The 21349-nt window shown below is 38.8% G+C and overlaps 2 protein-coding genes across 3 annotated transcripts in view; both read right to left on the bottom strand.

The window, feature by feature from the left end:
* Positions 1-6015, bottom strand: part of LOC108976361 — a 20037-nt gene extending 14022 nt beyond the window's left edge. Inside the window, exon 1 of the mRNA XM_018945419.1 lies at positions 5603-6015. The gene's annotated coding sequence lies outside the window, so the exon portion shown is untranslated. The remainder of the gene's footprint in view (positions 1-5602) is intronic.
* LOC108976360 (hsp70 nucleotide exchange factor FES1) overlaps positions 1-21349 on the bottom strand; it is a 67714-nt gene that overhangs the window by 9044 nt on the left and 37321 nt on the right. Inside the window, exons 4-5 of one of the 2 annotated variants that reach the window (XM_018945417.1) lie at positions 18346-18557; positions 10227-10375 (exon numbers count right to left, since the gene is read on the bottom strand). In XM_018945417.1, the coding sequence (XP_018800962.1) occupies positions 10328-10375; positions 18346-18557 (260 nt within the window). In that variant the 3' untranslated portion in view covers positions 10227-10327. Of the gene's footprint in view, positions 1-10226; positions 10376-18345; positions 18558-21349 lie in introns of those variants that run through there. The other variant, XM_018945415.1, reaches the window with a different exon arrangement.

Raw genomic sequence — 21349 nt, 5'->3', positions numbered from 1 at the left:
TCAAATTTGAAAGTTTTCCATCCTGCCAATTACCTTCTGAGGTTATTAATCCGACCCAACTTAGCACCCGACCCAACTTAGCTTGGTAAATGCCCTATCCATCGGCGATGGCTACACCGGCGCCTTTAACGGCATTTTCTTCAAGAGCGGTATGCTGCTGGTCGACTGTCAAGACGAAAGGTCGGCCACCTGGCTGAAGGAAATCACACCAAGGCTAGAGGGAAATACCACAACTGCACAACATGGTGGCATTCTTCCCAAGAAGTGCAGACAAAAACTACGACTTCGCGCTTAGTCTAGTAAGGAGTCGGAACGACGGCCTAAGCACCTCAGCGTGAAAGGTCGTAGCAAGTAATGTTGAGGGTTCAGGGTGGAACCTCAACATAACGATAGACGACGAATCCTACAAATACATAAAACAAAAAGGATTCAGGCTGAATTTCCGATTCGGCAAGATTATAATGAGSAATTGAGGCCCAAGGCAACAGCGACGGCGAACCAAGAATCTACGATGGGGTCAACCGAAGCACCGGCTCTACCCGTAACCCGCCAAGCAGCGCATAACGCGACTACCGCCGAGCTTTCGGGAGAGCGAAACGGGTGCCCTAAGGACCCCACTTCGGCTGGGCAGGTCGAGGCCACCGCCGAGGAGGAAAACAGAAGCAACGAGCTTCCAAATGAGTAGAAAAGCATGCTGCCATCCACCCAAGCGTTTCTGGAAGGTCTGGAGATGCAGGTTGATGAGGAAATGGAGGACGAGGACCTGTCTCTCAGCGAACCTACACTATAATCTCCAGAGCGGGTATAGAAGTGGCTCAGGTGAACCTACATCACGCAGCGGCAGCCTCGGCGGTATCGTGAAGATGTTCATCTCGGATAACCTGAGCATCCTCCTAATCCAGGAACCTTGGGTGGTTAGAGGAGAGGTAAGAGGATTCAACTCGAGAAGGAGCAAGGTAATCTGGRGTCTCTCTAGCGAGAGACCCCGTTCTTATGTAGTCGTTAGAGCCGATATAGACTGTTTCTGTATTTCAGAGTTTCTAACGCAAGATCTGGTGGCGGTACAAGTGAAGGACAAGGAAGGATCGGACTTCGTCCTCGCATCCGTATACTTTCCGGGAGAAACGACCACAGCACCCCCTCCATCAATACTCAGTCTAGTGGAATACTGCAGACGCAACAATCTTCCCCTAACGTTAGGGTGATGCCAACGCGCATCACACGGAATGGGGTAGCACGGACTGCAACTTGAGAGGTGAGTCACTTCCTGAATTCATAATTAGTAACAATATGAGCATCGAGAATGTGGGTTGTGAGCCCACCTTCGTAAGGAGGTCCTAGGCATTGCCCTGAGCAACGACAACATGATCGGGCTGATCTCACAGTGGCGGGTGTCAAAGGAGCCCTCACTGTCAAATCACAGGATCATTCGGTTTGCTCTGAGGGTAAAAGTCGCGGACAAACCTCCGACACAAACCCCTAGAAATACGAACTGGGGTATCTTCAGGGAGATCTTAAGTCATAATATAAATGGAGTGGGGCAGGCGGATGATAGATCCACCACAGTTGGACTGGAAAGCAGACTGAGTGCCATAGACCAGTCCATGGACGCCTATCACTATGCCGGTCCACTAAAAGCGACCACCTGCAAACAAATCTGCCCCTGGTGGTCTAGTAAACTCTCAGCTCTTAGACTTAGGGTGCGTAGGTTGTTTAACAAAGCCAAGCGCACAGACAGCTGGGAGGATTACAAACGGCACCTAACATTCTATAACAAGGAGATTAGGCTTGCCAAGACAAACAGTTTCAGGAAATTCTGTGATAGCGTCTCCTCGACCCCGGAGGTAGCTCGTCTGCATAAGGCGTTGTCGARGGGCAAGACGGACACAGTATTATCCCTAAAAAGAAACGACGGGACCTATACAAGCGCGGAGGAAARGGCGGAAACACTAATACAAACGCACTTCCCGGCGACGGTTCAAGCTGACCTAAATCCAGCCTCGGTCATACGTAGGCCAGATCGCTCAGATTGGCTGACTGCAAGAAACCTGTTCACTGCAGACTCAGTCAAATGGGCACTGGCCTCCTTTTCAAGCTTTAAGTCACCGGGAGTGGACGGCTCCCGGCTCCCGGCTCTCTTGCAGCAAGGCATGGATATTCTCCTACTACACCTGCTAAGGCTGATGAGAGACAGCCTGGCGATGTCGTATATTCCTGAGCCATGGAGAACTGCAAAAGCAATTTTCATCCCTAAGGTATTGAGGAGAGACTATTCGCTAGCCAAATCGTTCCGGGCTATAAGTCTCACATCCTTCATGCTAAAGGGGATGGAAAAAGTAATATACAACCATATCAGATCGGAAGCGCTGAAGATCGCACCCCTACATACCAGACAACACGCGTACAAAAAGGGCAGATCCACAAACACTGCTCTGTACCAACTCACGTCTGAAGCTGCAGGATTCGCTGAATAACGGCGAGGTTGCGATCTGCGCCTTCCTAGACATTGAGGGTGCATTTGATAACCCGTCTCACACCAGCGTGATCAAGGCACTCGAGAGAAGGAACGTAACCACCCCGATACGCAGATGGATAGAAGCCCTTCTGCGCACTAGGATAGCAGAAACAACAACGGGAGAAAGTAAGATTCGTCTTGGCACCACAAGGGGCTGCCCACAGGGTGGAGTACTATCGCCTCTGCTTTGGAGCCTGATAGTAGACAAACTACTCGAGCTGCTCACCAGCAATGGAATCCGCTGTCAAGGATACGCGCACGACATTGTCATAATGGCGAGAGGTAGATTTGAGAACACTCTCTGTGACATTGGTCAAAGGGGCTTAAACTTGGCGAAAGGATGGTGCAACACGGTAGGGCTGAATATCAACCCAGCAAAAACCACCGTGACCCCATTCACTAAGCGGAGATCACTTCCGGGCCTGAGGTCCCTAACAATTGAAGGCACAGAGGTGGAAATATCTAAGGAGGTCAAATTCTTTGGTCTCACCTTAGACTCATCATTAGGGTGGAGTAGGCATTTGGACTTAACAACAAGAGCACTAATGATTTGCAGACGCCTGGACGGCAGATCATGGGGATGCAAGCCAAGTATCATCAGATGGCTGTATACCATGATAGTGAGGCCTATCGTCATGGAACGGTTGCCTGGGCCACCAAAGCAGCGCAGTCTTCGGTGATTCGGAGGCAAAGCTCCACAGACTTGCATGTGTCTGTGCTTCGGGGGCAATGCGCACATGCCCCACGGTGGCACTGGAAGTCATACTAGAACTCACACCGCTGCCTCTGGTGATCAAGCTAGCAGCAAAACACACCATGCTGCTAATGTCAGCAGAAGGCTGTGGAAGAGGGAAGGTAATGTCCTCTAGACAGATGGACTCACTAGCGGAAAGCACACCGCTAGCCCTCCTCCCAAAGGACAGCACCACGAAGAAAATTAACCTCAAGAAGAACTTTAAAGTTACTTTAGGCATCAAAACGGAGTGGAGTGACTCCACGCTGGAAACACTGCTTGAAGACAGTACCATTCAATGGTACACTGATGGCTCTAAAACCTCAGAATGTATTGGAGCAGGTATTGTGGGACCACGTACCGAGCTGTCTATACCCATGGGCTGCTTCCCAAGTATCTCCCAGGCAGAAGTGTTTGCCATCTATCAGTGCGCTGAAGTCAACCTCAGCCGCAACTATCGCAACCAGAGCATAGCTATTCTCAGCGATAGTCAAGCGGCTCTAAAAGCGATCTTGTCATACGAGACCAAATCGCTTTTAGTAGAGGAATGTATAGAAAGGCTAAACCGCCTATCCTTGTGCAATCGGGTGCACCTAATGTGGATACCAGGGCACAAAAGAGTAGAAGGTAATGAGAAGGCCGATGAACTGGCCCGCACTGCGGCAGCATCCAAGATGTTGGGACCGGAGCCATACATAGCGGTAGGACCCCACACTCTTAAGGAGCTGCTCCGCACGGAGGAGAGAGGAGAGAGAACGGCACTGGCGGCAGGCAGCAAGCATGCGCCACGCCAAGCTGCTCCTGGGAGGACACAATCTCTCCAGGTTTAAAGAACTAATCCACCTCCCCCGAGAAAAACTTCGTCTCCTCGTCGCAATTTACACAGGGCACTGTAAGCTCAGAAAACACCTGTCCAACATGGCCATGGTCTCCTGAGCTAACTGCCGGTTCTGCGACCTGGAACAGGAAACACCAGCACACATAATCCTGGATTGCACAGCAATCTGTGGAAAAAGACTCAAGGCCCTGGACTCTGTCTACATCAGCAGGGATCACATCACCTCACTAGCGCCCGGCAAACTCCTGGAACTATTCAGGCTGCTGGGGCTCTGGGAGTGAATTCCCCTGTTGTTGTAGTTATTGTAGCGGCAGAGTTCTGTGAATTCACCTCTCACACCGTGGCAGTCGAGAGAACCGTCAAACTGGTGACAGAGTCATCCTCTAAAGTTATTGGCCCCCAATCTCGTGATCATTTTATACGCCTTACACTGAAATCTAGGCAACAAGTGTCAAAGTTTAGTACAAAATCTGATTTTATCAATAAATTTGACACAGATTCAGACTAAAACAAGCCTGACATATGGTTGGTTGGTTAGGTTGGACTATTAGAAATTCCGAATCGAAAAAAGTCCGGAATCGACCCACCCTACTAATCATGTCACAAAAACAGGTGACGCTAACCTGGTACCGATGGATCTGAAATGGACTGCGGAGTGGGGGCGAGAGTATACTCCAATGATCTCGATACCTCTATTTCTATTCGCCTACCAAACTCAGCTAGAATAAGTACCAGGTATAGAGAAGTCCATTCTCACAACAGCTGGCTCTACGCACCGGAACTGACCCGTTCGGTAAGTCTAAGTTCAAGCTTGTCGTCACTGAAGCAACGACTTGCAGGAGGGTTGCTAAGTATTCTTTTCACTCCAATCCGGGCACGGAAGAGTTCTTCTGCGTTTGCGCCAAAATGCTCTATCCACATTCCACCTCGGTCAAGAACTCCTGGTTCCTCGCACAGTCTGCTCCGTGTGAGACTGTCGTACTGAGTTGTGCAGGATTGAACGTTGTACATAAAATTGGGAACCAAGTAACTGTGGAACCCTAACCCTCATACAGCACAACACCGTACAATATTGTGTTATCGATGGCGACATCGACCGCATGGATACTACCCTAGAATGGTAGGGTATAGCTCTCCGGTCAATTGATGTCGAGCCCGAGATAAACAATATACAGTAGAAACTCGAAACTTAACCGGACTAATTGTTGTCGATAGGCATTCGGATAATCGAAAATCCGGATAATCGAATGTATGAAGAAAAACAAATAGATATCAAGGAAAATCAATGTTTATTAAGAAATGAACACTTACTTATGTATTAGTACACATTTTCTTAGATTACATTACATTCATACATAATACTAAACTGCAGCATTAATCATGAAATAAAATATTTAGGTACTACGTATTTACGAATAATTTGTTTACAATATGTATTTGGTAATTTGCATTTGGTAGTCATGAAATAAATAGGTAGGTAATAAGTTTAATCTAGTTTAAAATATTTGGTAATTACCATTTGACATAAGGAACTTTTTCTCTTCATTGCTGCTAAATCAAGAATTCGTTTCAGTTGTAGTAAACTCACAGTATCACTATCTGTTTGTTTTTCAAACCACTTGAGAGCTGTTTCCAGGGCATGAAATGCTATATCATGAGATGGTTCCGCATCATTTTCCACGTCTATGTTTTCTTCTGTTTCATCTTCTTGCATTTCCTGCTGTTCATTTATCTGCAAAATGTTTTCTACGATTTCGACATCAGACATAATCTGAAAGCCTTGATCTTTACTGTCACAAGTGACCCACTCTTTCATATCATCATCATCACAATCCTGACATATTTGTAGCTTTGACATTACCTCATTCGTATCCTGCAAAATAGAATCATCCGTATTGGTTATTGAATTATTATTCTCACAATTAAGTACTCTATTCCTCTAAAATGATAAAACGACTTTTACATTATCTTCTTCAACAGATAGCAACCTGCGTAGAAGTTGTTTTCTATAAAGTCGTTTCAATGTTTCAATAACACTTTGATCCATTGGTTGTAGCAATGATGTCACATTAGGAGGCAAAAATTTTACYTTAAACTTTCCATTTTCCCTCTCTAACAATTCAGCTGAAGGATGGGTTGACGCATTATCCAGTAAAAGTGCACATTTCCTTGTTTGCCAATTTCGTTTTGCCTTCTTTTTACTTCAGGGATAAAAGTGTTGTCATACCAGTCAATAAGTATTTCAGAGTTCAACCATGCGCTTTTTTGATTTTTATAAATAAAGGGTACCCTGATATTTTTAAAACATCTGGATTTCTTTGATTTGCCTATGAGGTGCAAAGGTATTTTGTGGGTCCCGGCAGCATTAGCGCAAACTAATACTGTTACTCGCTCTTTGCTTGTTTTATATCCTGGAGCTGAATTCGCTCGCCTAGAAGCTAAAGATTTTGAAGGTAAGGACTTCCAGTTTAATCCAGTTTCATCAGCATTATAAACAAAATCCAAGTCATAGTTATTTTCATACAAATTCTTCTTGAAATTATCTTTAAAAGAGTTTACTGCATCTACATTAGCTGACATTTTTTCACCTTGTATTTCCAACTCACGAATTCCATGACGTGATTTAAATATGTACAACCATCCGTTACTTGCCACAAATGATTCATGGCCGCCTAATTTTTTATTTTGACTTTTTCACAGAGCAAAGGCCCAGAAATCGGTTGCCCAGTTGATCGTTTTTGTAAAAACCAACAATACAGATCTTCTTCTAAAAGTTCATGTTTCGGTCTCTTCATCATTTTCCGATGATTACTCCCGTCTTCACTATCTAATTTGCAGGTGTACAACAAAATTGAATCGGTATTCTTCTTAATATCACTTATCGTGGATGTACGTACACCATACTTTTCAGCTAACTTACGGCCGGTTTCTCCTTTTTTTAGTGAATCAATGATATTTATTTTGTCTTTAAGCGATAACACCACTCTCTTACGCTTTGGCATGTTTAAATATGTAGACGTGATATGCACGTCAGATCGAAGTCACAATTGCAAACGCACTAAAACAGTAATGAAACTCGCGGGGCAGCGGCAGCAACACCACACGGCGCGGGCGGAATATGCAAGTTCCGACGCGTTCATGATTCCGTAATTTCGAGCTGTAGGTACACTTGTGCTCACATAATTAAGCTACTGCATAGCAAAACTACGTTTCTGAAAATAAATTCAACGAATTATCTGTTCATTTGTATAACGGTATGCAAAAAATTTCCGTTATATGTTGGGAAGATCATATTCAGAGAAATATGTATATAAATTGGTCGCGGTTGGTAGTCCGGATAATCGCGAATCCGTATAACTGAGGGCCGGATAAACGAGTTTCTACTGTATACATCCCCCCAGTTACACGTTTCCCTGCAGGATACAACCTGAATATAGGTACGCTACTTCGTATTGAAAACTGTTTGGTACTTTTGGAACTCAACGCTCTCCCTCCTTTATCATTAGCGACCATATTTACAAACTAGTCGAATATGTACAAACTTGCCCTTAATATTGCAGTCGACGGCGTCAAGTTCAGACTGTCAATAATCCTAAAATCAAGGTTTGCGCTCTTTCACTCCTCATGCGACCGCTATTATTGACAAAGTTCAGAGCCACAACAATATCCTAAAAGAATCGTTGTTGGCAACTAACTGCGCCGCAGCAATACAATATATATATATGAAACGCAGAGGAGGATGCTCCAGACTTGTCAGAATACAGTACCTCCGGACTGCGACAGGATGCCTCTTGATATTTATTATGGACCACCCACACAGTGTCCTTTCYMAGGAGTTCGTGCTAGGATGCTTTCGCAGAAAGCAAGAATTTGAAGAAAGCATGGTATCATTTTCAGTAAAACGGACTAAAAACCGACAAATATGATACGCTTTCGGTTCTAAATATTTAAATATGCCATCAGTCTTTTAATCAAGTTTTATTTTCAGACGAAAGCAAGTTTGTTATTTTTGGAATGAAAAGACGGAATCTTGTCGTGAAGATTGGGTATAACGCTTAACAAAAAAAGTACTTACTTACTGTCGAACATACCGGAGTTATGTGTGATTATAATTTAAATATTATTTAACATTTAAAGCAGTAAACATTTGTATATTTGAATTCAAATGCATCAAAATAGAACATACGCCTAATTGAAAATTTTTAATCTATTGTAATGAATTTATAAATACTATGAACCAACATAGTTTTGAAATTTTGTTTAAAAAATAATTTTTTCGAGGCAAAACATTCGAAAAAATTGTTAGCTTATACTAAGAATTATTTTTCACTTTCTAGTTTGATATGCTTTAAAAGCGTGTTTTTTATTTTTTAAACTATATTTATTTTTCACTTTTTAGTTTGATATGCGAAACCCCCAAAATAGTTAAAATATTAACTATGACATGTTTTATTATTAAAGTATATCCATAATTAGGCAGTATTTAATATTTACTCTGAACCTCTTTCAGTTACCAGTTGTTATATTAGGTTGTCAAAAAAAGTCTTGCGGTATTTTTTTTATTGAATTTTCAATTGTTTATAAACATTTTTTTATGACTCATGCCCAGCTCTTGACCGATATTACGACTGCTATTCAGCGATTTTATCGCAATTTTCGACGACAGGCCTTCCGGAGCGTGACGCACCTTCACCCACCTCTACACCAGAACGAAAACGTTGAAACCATCGTTGTGCGGGTATCGTATGTATCGGGTCCATAAACTGCACAAATTTTATTGGCGGCTTGAGATGCATTTTTGCCTTTATCGTAGTAGTACTGTAAAATATGCCGTATTTTCTCTTTAGTTTGCTCCATGTTTGCGACACTATAACTCATGAACGACTTAAAAGAAACAACAATCAAACACGTGTTAGCACGTTATATGAGCTTTCCAATAGTCCAAGGTATAGCATGACCCGATGCGACAAATAAAACTAGAACTACGCGCTCTCAGCGCCAACTAGCGAAAATACCGCAAGACTTTTTTGACAACCTAATATTATTTGCGACCAAGTTCTATTAACGACATTTTGAATTCTTACTTCTTAATCGAGTAAGTATTATTGGAAACATTCATCTTTCAGCAATTCCATAGCTGTATTTTGCTGGAAATTCACTAAATCTTATGTCACGTCAATATTCGATCTTAACATTACTGTTGCTCCATCGAATATTTTCAATACCTTAGGAAGACCTCTTGTTTTATTGATTTTATGGCACGATTCCGATTACTCTGGCGGAGGGGTAAACAAACCGAATTTCCGTATAAATGGGGCATGTGCGGATAAGGGAGCTTCTAGGAGGAATATCGAAGAATAATGTAAAAATAACTTATATTTTTTAAATATTCACAATTAAAAGTTCAAAAATTTGCACGAATAACACATTTTTCATTCTGTATATTTAAATGTAAACTCTAAGAATTGAAATAAGTTCACGTATCAATTTTATTTTGTAATATTTTACCTGAGTTTATTAATTTAAAAATCATTTAGCACACTCGTCGTTGCAAAGGTTAGTTTGTTATTATGATGGAAAACGAGCGTTGCCACATCTTAAACACCAAATATAATATGTAGCATTCTAACGTGGTTTTGCGTGTTCTACCTTAATTACATTTTTCAAGTCATAATTGAGTGGTGACAATCTACATATGTATATCGGCATAAATGAAACACGAAACAGAATGGAACATAGTGAAAAAAAAAAAAATTTAAAATTGGTTACAACTGGATTATATATGAGCGCAGAACCTGAAAATGTTGAACATATATTATATTATGAATGTAATATTATGAAATACTGTTATTTGAAGTAGTGAAGCGTAATCAATAAGACACACAATTTCGAATTTTTTGATGATACATTATTTTGCATTTCAGGTGACGATATGTATAATATGTAATTWATATTTAAGAAACACAAATAACTAAAACTCTATGATAATATTATAAAATTTAAATCATATCAGGATGACTGAAGTACTTTCGCGCAGTACTCCTAAAGTGGTTAAATTTTGGTTATTATATCTGTCAGCGATTTACATTTATTTTTGATAATACGTTGTTTTGTATATTAGGTGANAACATATCCAACAAGTACAATAGGGGTGTTCTTATTTGTAAGGGGAAATTTCAAAATGTTTAAATTACAGTTTCCTGGCCAGAATTTGGTTCCTTTATGTATTTAAAGTAAATAGTTAAAATTTGGGGTCAATACGATAACATTCAGTGAGCCCGGAAGCCACCTGAAAAATTTAATAAGTTAGTATGGGCAAATATTGTACATTTTTATTTTTTTTTTCATACATATTACATATTTAAATTTATACTTTACATTAAATCAATTTTTTTGTATGATTTGTATTTTAGTAGTAGTCTTGCAAAAATTGTATTCCTCTTTCAGCGGGATCATTAACAACTTGTAAGTTGCTGCAAAAAATCCAATTATTTTCGAAATCTGAATTATTTTCCCATTGGGGTCGATCCACGCCCAAAAAGGCTGAAGATAACCCAAAATTATTGAAAAAAAATTTGTCATTTCTGAAACAAAATCGCTAAGTTCGTAAGTTCGAAAATCTGTCAATTTTGAGTGGCTCCGGCTATTTTTTAAATGAACAACTGGTTCCTTGCTTTTAATTGTTTTATCATTTTACGTTTTTCCGCGTGGGTAACTGATAAGTCAAAAAATGATAACGCTACTGTTTCTTCGGCGATGTACCATAAGTGGTTAAACATTTTTTTAATAATAGCTTCTGAAATTGTTGAATCTGTATCTGTACAATTTAAAGCGTATTTAATAAAGAAAAGATCTTGATTAGGTGCTGAATTCGCATTTGTATTTCCGAACCAACTTTTGATGTACATTTTAACAATGGAAATACAAATATCGCGGATGCCACTCAATTCCCTGGTTGTAAGTTTAAACTGATCACGTAATATATATATATTTTGAGACAATAGATTGCTTTTGCCATCCAACGTGCGTTGCTGGTTGCACCTGGAGCACATAAATTAAAGCAATCGCACCAAGGAAAGTTAAAGCAAGTTGTAGCATTTCTTTGTATGCGATTTTTTTAATTGGTCCTGCAAGAAGATTACAAGAGCGTCCCGTTCCACTTGGCTTATTTTTGATGCCACAAATTTATCATCAACACTAGTTTTAAACAAGGTTTTCTTAAGGTTTGGCCAGGCCTTCACAAATCGTTCAAACAATAGTATTTCTGGAGCTGAGTTTGACATCTTTGATTCAAAAACGTTGCGCAAAACATATGATGACGGCATGGTAGGTGCATGAGATTGCGTTGCAGTTTTTTTCCAAAAGGACTGCGGCTCCATTTTTAACACCAGTATTGACAGCATTTGTATCATAAGATATGACTTTAACAAGTTCAACAATGTTCAAATCGACTAATCTCTGATAAACAGTTTCAGCAATATTTGCACCAGTCGACGACTGTATCTTTGCTGCTCCAAGAAATTTCGATGTTTCATCGTAGCTAATTAAAACAGCAATTCTTTCCACTTTACTACGACCTTTTATATCTGTCATGAACTTCCCATCAAAATGAACAACTAGTGCCCCATTTGCATTGCCCTTGTTAAGTGTTTGAATAAATTAACATTAATAAAAGTGCATTGTCAACTATGTTGTTGACGCATACGATGAATTGTTGATCGATTAATAACAAGTTCTTCCACACAATGACCCAATGCTTCAGTAGCGGCTACTAAAATATGTACGGCCATACCATCTGACACTTTGGCATTGTCTAATGCTGCTAACAATCGTGGTGTTATGATACTTTTAGTGCCTCGTCGCATTTTACACTCAGTTTGCAACAATTTTTTTCCAACGGAATTACTACATTTTCATTTCCAGCTTCCACAAGTACTATATCATTTTCATTGCTTTTTTCGATTATATTAGAACATTCAGAATTTTGTTTGTGCACGCACTTCACGATCGTACAAAACCTTATCAACACCCATCATGCAACCTGGCCGTCCTTTTTGACGTTGCATTTCAAGAAATTTCTTATCTTCTACTAACTTAATTTTTTCAAGCGCATTAACGTTGGCCATGTCAAATAAATCATCCAAACTTCCAACAAACATATCAACGACTTCTTCCTGTGAATTAGATTTATTTTCTGGAACTGTCTTCAGGATTTTTTTCCAACTTTCGTACAGTTTCAATAACTTCTCAACACATTTGTCTTATTTTCTTATCAGTATTCGTGCTTGTTCCCAAAATATTTGTGCTGCTTTGATAGCAAGTTTTGCGCTTTCCTTTGCTGAAAGATCTACAAATCTCATATTGTAAAACAAAACTTCTAAAACCTGCCGATTAGATGGAAGTTTTGCACCTGTAATTTGATGCATTGTGTATTCAATCAAACTAACTTTTCTTAAATTGGTGTTGTTCGTGTTGTTAAACTAGACATATTAGTTTATTTTATATACTTCACTTTTTACACTTTAAACACAACCGCCCATCGAAATTCAAACAATTTTAAACTATTTATTAAACCAAATAATTATTCTTCAAAATAATTGTTATTTCTTGCTTGTGAACGCTTAAATTATATTTACTTATTAAAATCACAATGTGCACAAGAACCTCTTGCATGCTTTTGGAAATATTTCACAGCAAAAATGTCCCGTTACGAGCAATTTTTCTAATATAAGGCGAATGTATGAACATTGATATTTGCCCATACTGACCTATTGAATTTTTCAGCTGGCTTCCGGGTCCGCTAAATATTATCACATTGACCCCAAACTTTTACCGTTTTATCTAAATACATAAAGGAACCGATATCTGGCCGGGAATATATAGAAAACCGATGTTTGAAAATAAGGACACCCCTTATGTGCATGGATAGAGGAATTTTTGGGAAAAAAGGAATTTCAGTGAGTTTCCTTATTACAACATGGCAGCGCTCCATTTCGTCGTTATTTGGAACACACAAATGGTGTTCACTAGGAGTGTAAAATGTAATTTTTAAAATAAAAATTTCTTAGGTAAAAAACCTGCTAAAAGTGTAAAATGTGGGTTTATTTAAAAGTGTATAGTTTGCGGTACATATAAGCCTACATATTTTTTAGTCAGGAGAACTTCCTCTTTCCAACGGTACCTTCAAATCGCGGCGCCAAAGAAATCGGAATTGTGCCGATTTTATTAGGTATTATATTATTTAAGTCTTTATTACCTAAATTTCGTGTAGTATCAATGAGTTGGTCTTGAGCTTTAATGAAATAAATAACAGTCCCTTTATCTTGAAAACTCTGGAGAACTTTTTCATTATGAGCAACAACTTGGTAATTAGTTGGGTACATTTTTAAAGCTCTCTCAATTGAAAATTATGCAGTGATATTTGTTTCCACTTTTCCAAGGAGAACTTCAAGCTTAGACGTCAACTTTCCAACTCTTAAAGAATTAAACACATCTATAAATGTCATGTCTTCTTGTTGACGCATGTTTTGTTGGAGTTCAGTTCAACCAGGCGGAATTGCAGCCACATATGTATGTATAGAGGGTTTCATATGTTCTGGCCGTTGAAATGCTTGATGTGCTTCGACAGGTTGTAACTGCACCAAAGAGTAAGACATTTACAGTATTGGACATAACTGAAGCGTAGGGGGTGCTTTGTTGTGTCTTTTTATGTCTATATTTTTGAAAAATATAACAGGACTAGTTGGACAATTATTATGGTGTATAATTACGTGCAGATATTAATTTTTAAACAAAAAACTTTTCAAAAGTATAAATCTGAGTGAACAAAGCTTAAGCACCAATAATATTTGTTAGAAAAAATAGTACCAAGCTACTGTAAAAGTACGTTATTCGTTGAAGACGATATCAATATTATTACATTTACGTTACAAATATTATTTAGACATTTTGTAATGAGATTTTTGAAGTCGTCACTGTTCAGTTGCGATTTAGAGTTTAAGAATCAAAATTGGCGGAAAATACTTATTCAGCAGACTTTACAAATAAAATAATAAGTGGCTGGCAAAACGGTTTATCTCGACATAAAATTAGTTGTTTAAAAAAATTCGATGAATAGATCAGTGGTGCTCCGATTAATGAATAAATTCAGCAAACTGGCAATATACTTCCTCGGCACAGCGGAGGAAGACGGTGAAAAAATACATAAAGAGCGTCCAGCTAAAAAATCCTTTACTTCAGCAAAAAATTTAAAGGCCAAACTCATATTTCGATAGCTCATCTCGATTGGAGCATTCAGGAATTGAAGACCATTTTATTCTCAGACGAATCGAGATATAATATTAAAGATTCTGATGGCATAAGATGTATAATGGTGGTTGCGGCAGGACAATGATCCTACGCATAACTTAAGGCATTGAAAACTTGGTTATAAAGTTACAGAGTTGATATTTTAGATTTTCTAGCGGAATTTAGATTAAATTAGATTTAGGTCTATTGTGCCCTCTCCTAAATCACATAGACTCACTTAACCCCAGCACATTGATGAAGTCCAACAGCCTACCGGGTGCTAGTGAGGCAATGCGATCCCTATCCGGAAACATGGATCCAAGGGCCATAATCCTACGTCTACAGACTGCTGTGCAGTCGAACAGCATATCCTCCGGGGTTTCAGGCTCCCTGTCTCAGAACTGGCAGTTAGCGCAGGAGGATTAACCCATGTTAAACAGGTGCCTATTCAGCTTGCAATGGCCAGTATACAATGCGACCAGTAGCCTCAGTTTGTTCCTGGGAAGGTTTATTAGAACTTTGAACCTACTCCAGTTGTACCCTCCAATTAGCAACTGGGCATGTTTCATGCCGTGTGTTTATTGCCAATGCTCTTTCCTTCCCACTCCTTCTTCCTTGCCGAGTAGCTCCTTTATGGTATGGGGACCTACCCCAGTAAAGGGTTCGGGTCCCACCATCTTGGTGGAGGCTGCGGAGCGGGTGAGCTCGTCCGCCAGTTCGTTACCGGCGTTACCAAAATAAATATGGAAAACTGTAAAACCAAGGATAAATCTTTAAAGCAGAACAAATCGCTCGGAATGGCATACATGATTTATGGTAAATAATTTAATTTCTTCTATGGCTAAAATATGCGTTTCAGTCACCCAAAATAAACGATTTGCTACTATTTTTTAATTTTCAGATATTATTTTCAAACCAATAAAACTTGTGCTTTAGTTTTGCCCAGTTATTTTAGTATTATACACAGAAACAAAACGTTTTGCCATAACTGGCGGATCCCTCTCAAATCATTTTCTTCAAACGATTCTCTCGATGTAGTAGGCCTCTTTTGCATTATTCAGTTTCCTGCTACTAAATATTTGAGCGATACTGTGAGAAGGCGATCACAAGTTTAAGCAACTGGTTTGGTGACCTACTTAAACTTGTGTGATCGTGACATTATAGCTCAAATATTCTAAGTTTTATCATTTAAAAAGGTTACAAACAAACAAGAAAACATACAAATGAAGCTAATAAAAGCGTATTAAAAAAGAGTTTATGTATTAAATCGTTGAATATATAATAAAATAACTAGAATTAAAACAGGATGATAGTACAATAACAACTTTGTGTAGAAGTTCACGCAAGTGAGGACAGTTCTCGGATCGCCATTCACTTGGGAGTGACCAGAAACGATTCTTTTACATATTGCTCAAGCAGCTCACGACTTCCGGTCTTTGATCAAGTACCCTCTGGGTAGGTAAAAACATCCGTTTGAGGACGAGATAAGGTGAGAAGGCGAAACATCCCCTCCACAGGGTTGCGCGCAAAGTTTGACACCCGCCACGTAAACAAAAACTCCTCCAATGAAAAGGAAAAGAACTGATAAGGAGCATGCGTTAAGATCGCGAAGGCCCACTACGAGCCGTTCGATACCAAATGAGGTTTCAGACAATGCGACTCGCATTCGTGTGCCTTCCTCAACACACTTCTGGAGAAAATAAGTCGAGCTGCAGAACTAAACCAAGAAGGTACAATCTTCTATAAGAGTGTACAGCTGCTAGCGCATGCTGATGGTATTGATATCATTGGCCTTAACAACCACCCTGCTAGTTCTGCTTTCTCCAGAAGAGATAAGGCAGCGAAGCAAATAGGTCTGGTGGTAAAAGAGGGAAGACGTAATATCTACGACAATTTCGTCTATCTTGGAACAGGTGCTACTTCCGACTAAGTAGGTAATTGAGAAGTAAAGTCCTCTCGACGCCAAAACTATATAAGTCACTTATTATTTCCGTTCTGCTATATGGTGCGAAGGCATTGACGATGATAACATTTGATGAGTCAACGTTGCGAGTTTTCGAGAGAAAGGTTCCACGAAAGATTTATGGTCCTTTGCGCGTTGGCCATGGCGAATATCGCATTCGATGGAACGAGCTCCATGAGATATACGACGACATTTACATAATAATACCCAACCATTACCCTCCTCCCGCCCAACCAWCGCGAGGGGCGCAATCCATAGTTCACATAGTAGCGTGTACGCTGGCTAGGTCATGCCGTTCGAATGAACGAAAACACTCCAGCTCTGAAAGTATTCGATGAAGTACCCGCCGGTGGAAGCAGAGGAAGACCTCCACTCCATTAGAAAGACCAGGTGGAGAAGGACGTGGCTTCACTCGGGATCTCCGATTGGCGCAACTTTGCGAAAGGAAGAAACGACTGCCGCGCTGTTGTTAACTTGGCTATAATCGCGTAAGCGGTTTTTACGTCAGTAAAGATAAAGGAAAACAAAGTACCGTTATCTATGGCGTTAATCGTTTAGTACCATCAGAAACTTCGGGTACTGAGTGCAACAAAGCAGAACATATGCTAAATTGATAAATTTTACTCTATTGAAATGAGTTTATAAATAATATGAACCAACAGGTTTTTGAAAATGTGTTACAAAACTTTTTTTAGAAGCAAAAACAGTCGAAAAATTCAATAAACAAAATTTATATTTTTTTTTGTCACAATTTTCGTAAAGGAAAATTGCTGGTTATATGGAATCTAGGGCGAGATTTCAACAAAATTTATATTGTTTTGAGTCACAATTTTCGTATAGAAACTAAGACCWTGATAAATAAAAAAAAAATGTTTCCCTTTTTAAGATCAATATAACCGAAGCTACGACAGCAACAGTCTCAATCAATGCGGCCTCCCTGGAAGAAATTAGTGTACGTTTCAAAAATTAAAAAAAACCAAGTAAGGAAGTGCTAAATTCGGGTATAACTTTTAAACTCTTGTAATTTGCAAGGACTAAAGCCAGGGTAATACATTCAGGTACACAAGGATTGCTGGTTATATGGAATCTAGGGCGAGATTTCAACCGATTTTATTTATTCTAAGCTCAAAAATTCACCTTTTATTAGAAAAACACACTCTCTCAATTTTATTGAGATAACTCACATATTGGCCGATATTTGCRGTATAAATCAAACGTATGTTTGAAAATCTTTACATTAGGTATATATGGTAGCTAAAGAAACTATTGACCCGATTACCGATATTTTCGGTAAAAAGCCAATTATAGACACTGAGGTCCACATATTCGGCACCTGGGCTATACGTGCAAAGTTTTAACCCGTTATAATAATGCATTTTTGATTAGTACACAGAAAAGTAAGAACCTAATGGAATTCAAAAGTGTGTTAAATGTCACGTGCCAAATTTGGTTAAAATTTGCCGGGCGGGTCTTGAAATATGTGATTTCACTTAAAAGTAGGCGGTGCCACGTCCGTCGTATAAATTTATCTCTGGCTCTTTTAAAGCTCTCTCATACCAATTTGGGTGTAAAACTTTATGTCTGTCATTTAGTTATTGATTAATCGCGCTTTTAGTAGTTTTTAACAGTGCTGTTATATGCATTTTCACACCATCGTTATTTCTTATAATCTTTGCAGCTTGCAGACGTGGACGGAAGAACAGACGGATGGATCGACACTCACCAGAATTTCAACTCGTCTCGTCATCTTGATCATTTATATACAACCCTACATCAATCTTGATTAGTTCTAAGTGATACGTACAACCTTAAAGTGAACAAAACTATTATACTCTATAGCAACATGTTTCAAGAGTATACAAATTCACATACTAATTTTTTAAATAAATAATAATTCCTTCCTTAAAAAGTTATGAAAATCAAGCGAAATTTTAGTATTTACAGGTATCCAATGGAATTTCAACCGAATTTTTTTTCTAACGAATTGAGTTAATATTTTCGATACACACCTCATATTCTTCAACACTCTTAATATTTTCAACAACACTAGTAGCCAGTTTTTTCAATTTTTCTCCTTGGCTTTCTTCAATCATCCACTTATTACTTTTTGAAAGTTCAGAAAGTGCATAAAGCAAAGTTTCCAGTCTGCTATTATATCCATCAAAACTCACAGGTAAACATTTTATCAATCTCATAATCGCTGATTTTTCTACCAATTCATCTGAAAAATAAACAAAAAATATCACAACTATATATCTCAATATTGGCGTACATATACATATAAACAAATTATAGTGTTGGAAATCATGTTTATGCAGTTACAACAACAAAAATTGAAGGCAAAACGGCATAAAATTTAACTTACAAATTTTGCAATTCGGTTAGTTTAAAATTATTTATCCTATATTAGGAAAGATATTTCAATCAAGTGTCAAAGGCCTCAACTTTAAGATTTATGGTCGTCATAATCGTGCTCTCAGATCAACAATTGACCGTCTAGTGGAAAAATTTGAATCCCCAGCCCCAGAACGAAATATTCCCTTGTCAGTGAGACAAAGAAATGCCCGTAGTGCCAATAATATTGCTTCCGCTAGGGCATCAATTGAAGAAGACCCAAATCTGTCGCTCACACGTCGTTGTCAAGTGTTGGGCATCTCTGTGACGTAGTTGTGTTGAATTTTGCGCAAATATCTTGGCCTACATCCTTATTGCAAGAACTGAAGCCTCTTGACCACCAAAATCGTCGTATGTTCGTGAATTATGCTGAGCAACTAGATAATTATAAGGATTTTCATCGAAAAAGCATCTTCAGCTTTGTCAACAAGTAAAATAGGTCGGCAGCACACTTATTCCATGAGTCACTATTGCATCCCAAATATTCTTGGCCCGAATTGAATGATATGTGATTCTAACAGGACGGCGCCATAGCATAACGTCACAAAGCGAATGTCACAATCGATTTATTTGAAAACCAAGTTTGGTGAAAATGTTATTTTACGAAATGGTTTGACGCCGTTAACCAGCTAATATCGAACGTGAAATTGCAGCAGTATCAGCCGATTTATGCTTGAAGAACGTCGAAAATTGGGTTAATTGCCTGGACTTCTGCAAGCGTGCATGTGGTGGCAATGCAAATTAGATCGAGTTCCATGCATAATGGCATCGAAAGTACTTTCGCAGGAATTAAAACTTTTGTATCGCTCCTATTTAAAATTCATAATTCAGTTAATACATAAATTTTCCTGGCAGCAATGTAAAGAGTCAATTTTTAAAGCAGTTTCTGGGTGGATTTAGGTCGGATCGTTCTTTGATGTTCTGCACATTTTGTAATTGCTGTGTTACGGCTTCAAAAGTATTTATTGTGAAATAACACTTTGCAACGGCAAAACATAAAGAGAGCTGTATAGAAGTGAAAGCCCTCTGAAGGACAAACTTTTCTGAAGGAATTTATTTGCTACCGCCAAAAAAGATCAGCAATTCAAGTGTTAATTGAGCAAGGACTCCAATGTTGCATTTGCATAATGAGAAGAGTCTTTATACGGCCAAAATACGATTTCATCATTTTTATGGTGTTTATGTATGAAAGCAACCAAAATTTTGTCCAAACATAGATTGATGTACACCTCATGATTTATTACCAGTCCATTTGGTTTAAAGAATGCTTCAGAAATACCCTTAGGAAAACTGTTATGTAGAGCATAACTTTGGACTGAAGTTTTTTTTTTTTTTAATATGTACTCTATCTCGGGAGGCGTTATAGACATATCGTCTGTGTAATAAACATCGTGTCCCGGCATTTGCGGCCCGCCGAGTGAGAAGTAGCTCTTGTCATCCAAAATGAATGATTTTCCACTCAAATTCTTTAACATTCATCGAGTTAAATTACAAACTTGACCTATTTGCTCTTCGGGGTATCCTGGACAACGCATTTTTTCGGCTTTAATGTTAAGTCTATTTAACGTTTTGCAGATATATGGCTATGAGCATTCGAATTTTCGTGCGGCTTCGGTTTGACTTATGCAATCCTTATTGTTGAACGATGTCTTCAGCTTCCGAATGGTTTTGTGGCGTCATAATTGTTGGCTTTTTTCCAGAACCCGGTTGCCTTTCTATCTTTAGAGTACTTAATATTGAGTATATTGTTCTTCTGGAGACGTCTTCCGCCATAAAATTAAATACGTGAACTTTTTTCCGGCGGTTTCATGTTTTTTATAAAAACTTACAACGCGGTCGCGGAGGTGTTGCTACTTAGAAACCATTTTAAGCACTAATTGAATTTGTAAGCTGTTACAAATTAAACGCCAAAAAGATGATGCAATTAGTTCGCTCAATTGCGTAATATGAGCATTTTATGACAAAAAACCAAAACTGTCCATTAAAATTAGTGCAGATTTTTAGTTATAAAATGTTATTTTCAGAGCCTCATTCTGGATTCTGTAGCAAGGTAAACACCTAACCATCCTAACGGGACTAGGTAACCGTTACAACAACATCTAACTGTACGAAAGATAGAAAATAGATCTCAACATTTCAATGAGCTTGAAATTCCCACATTTAAAAGACTTTTGGGTCCTGTATACTCTGAAAGTACAAAGCCGCAAAAAGATTCTCAATTCGTCAGTACCTAATACATGAGACAGACATGTAGTAACAATACCATATGTATGTCACCAAATACTTGCAAAATACCATCTGAGCAATGTAGTATTTTGCTGGTAACAATACTATGATGTTTCATTGTGGTTTTTGTATAAACTCAGCTAAAAAAAACAGGTAACAAACTTTGCTAAAAGCTTTTACACAAAAGCTCTTCGAAATATTCTGTCAAAATGATTTAAAAAAGTAATTAATGAAATGGGRAAAAACATGTTTCACAATTTTTCTTCCGTAAAAGCAGGAAATGCCTCATTTCACGTGAGGATTTTGAAGAATATTTAACCAAATCGCTTTTTGCGATGATAAGATAAAGAATGAGGGTCTATTGTGCCCTCTACTAACTCACAGCGTCTCACT

Source organism: Bactrocera latifrons, unplaced genomic scaffold (assembly GCF_001853355.1).
Source record: "Bactrocera latifrons isolate USDA-ARS-PBARC rearing strain unplaced genomic scaffold, ASM185335v1 scaffold_751, whole genome shotgun sequence".
NCBI classification, from domain to species: domain Eukaryota; kingdom Metazoa; phylum Arthropoda; class Insecta; order Diptera; family Tephritidae; genus Bactrocera; species Bactrocera latifrons.
The sequence above is the reverse complement of the archived record's forward strand: the minus strand, read 5'-3'. Positions and strand labels throughout refer to the sequence as shown.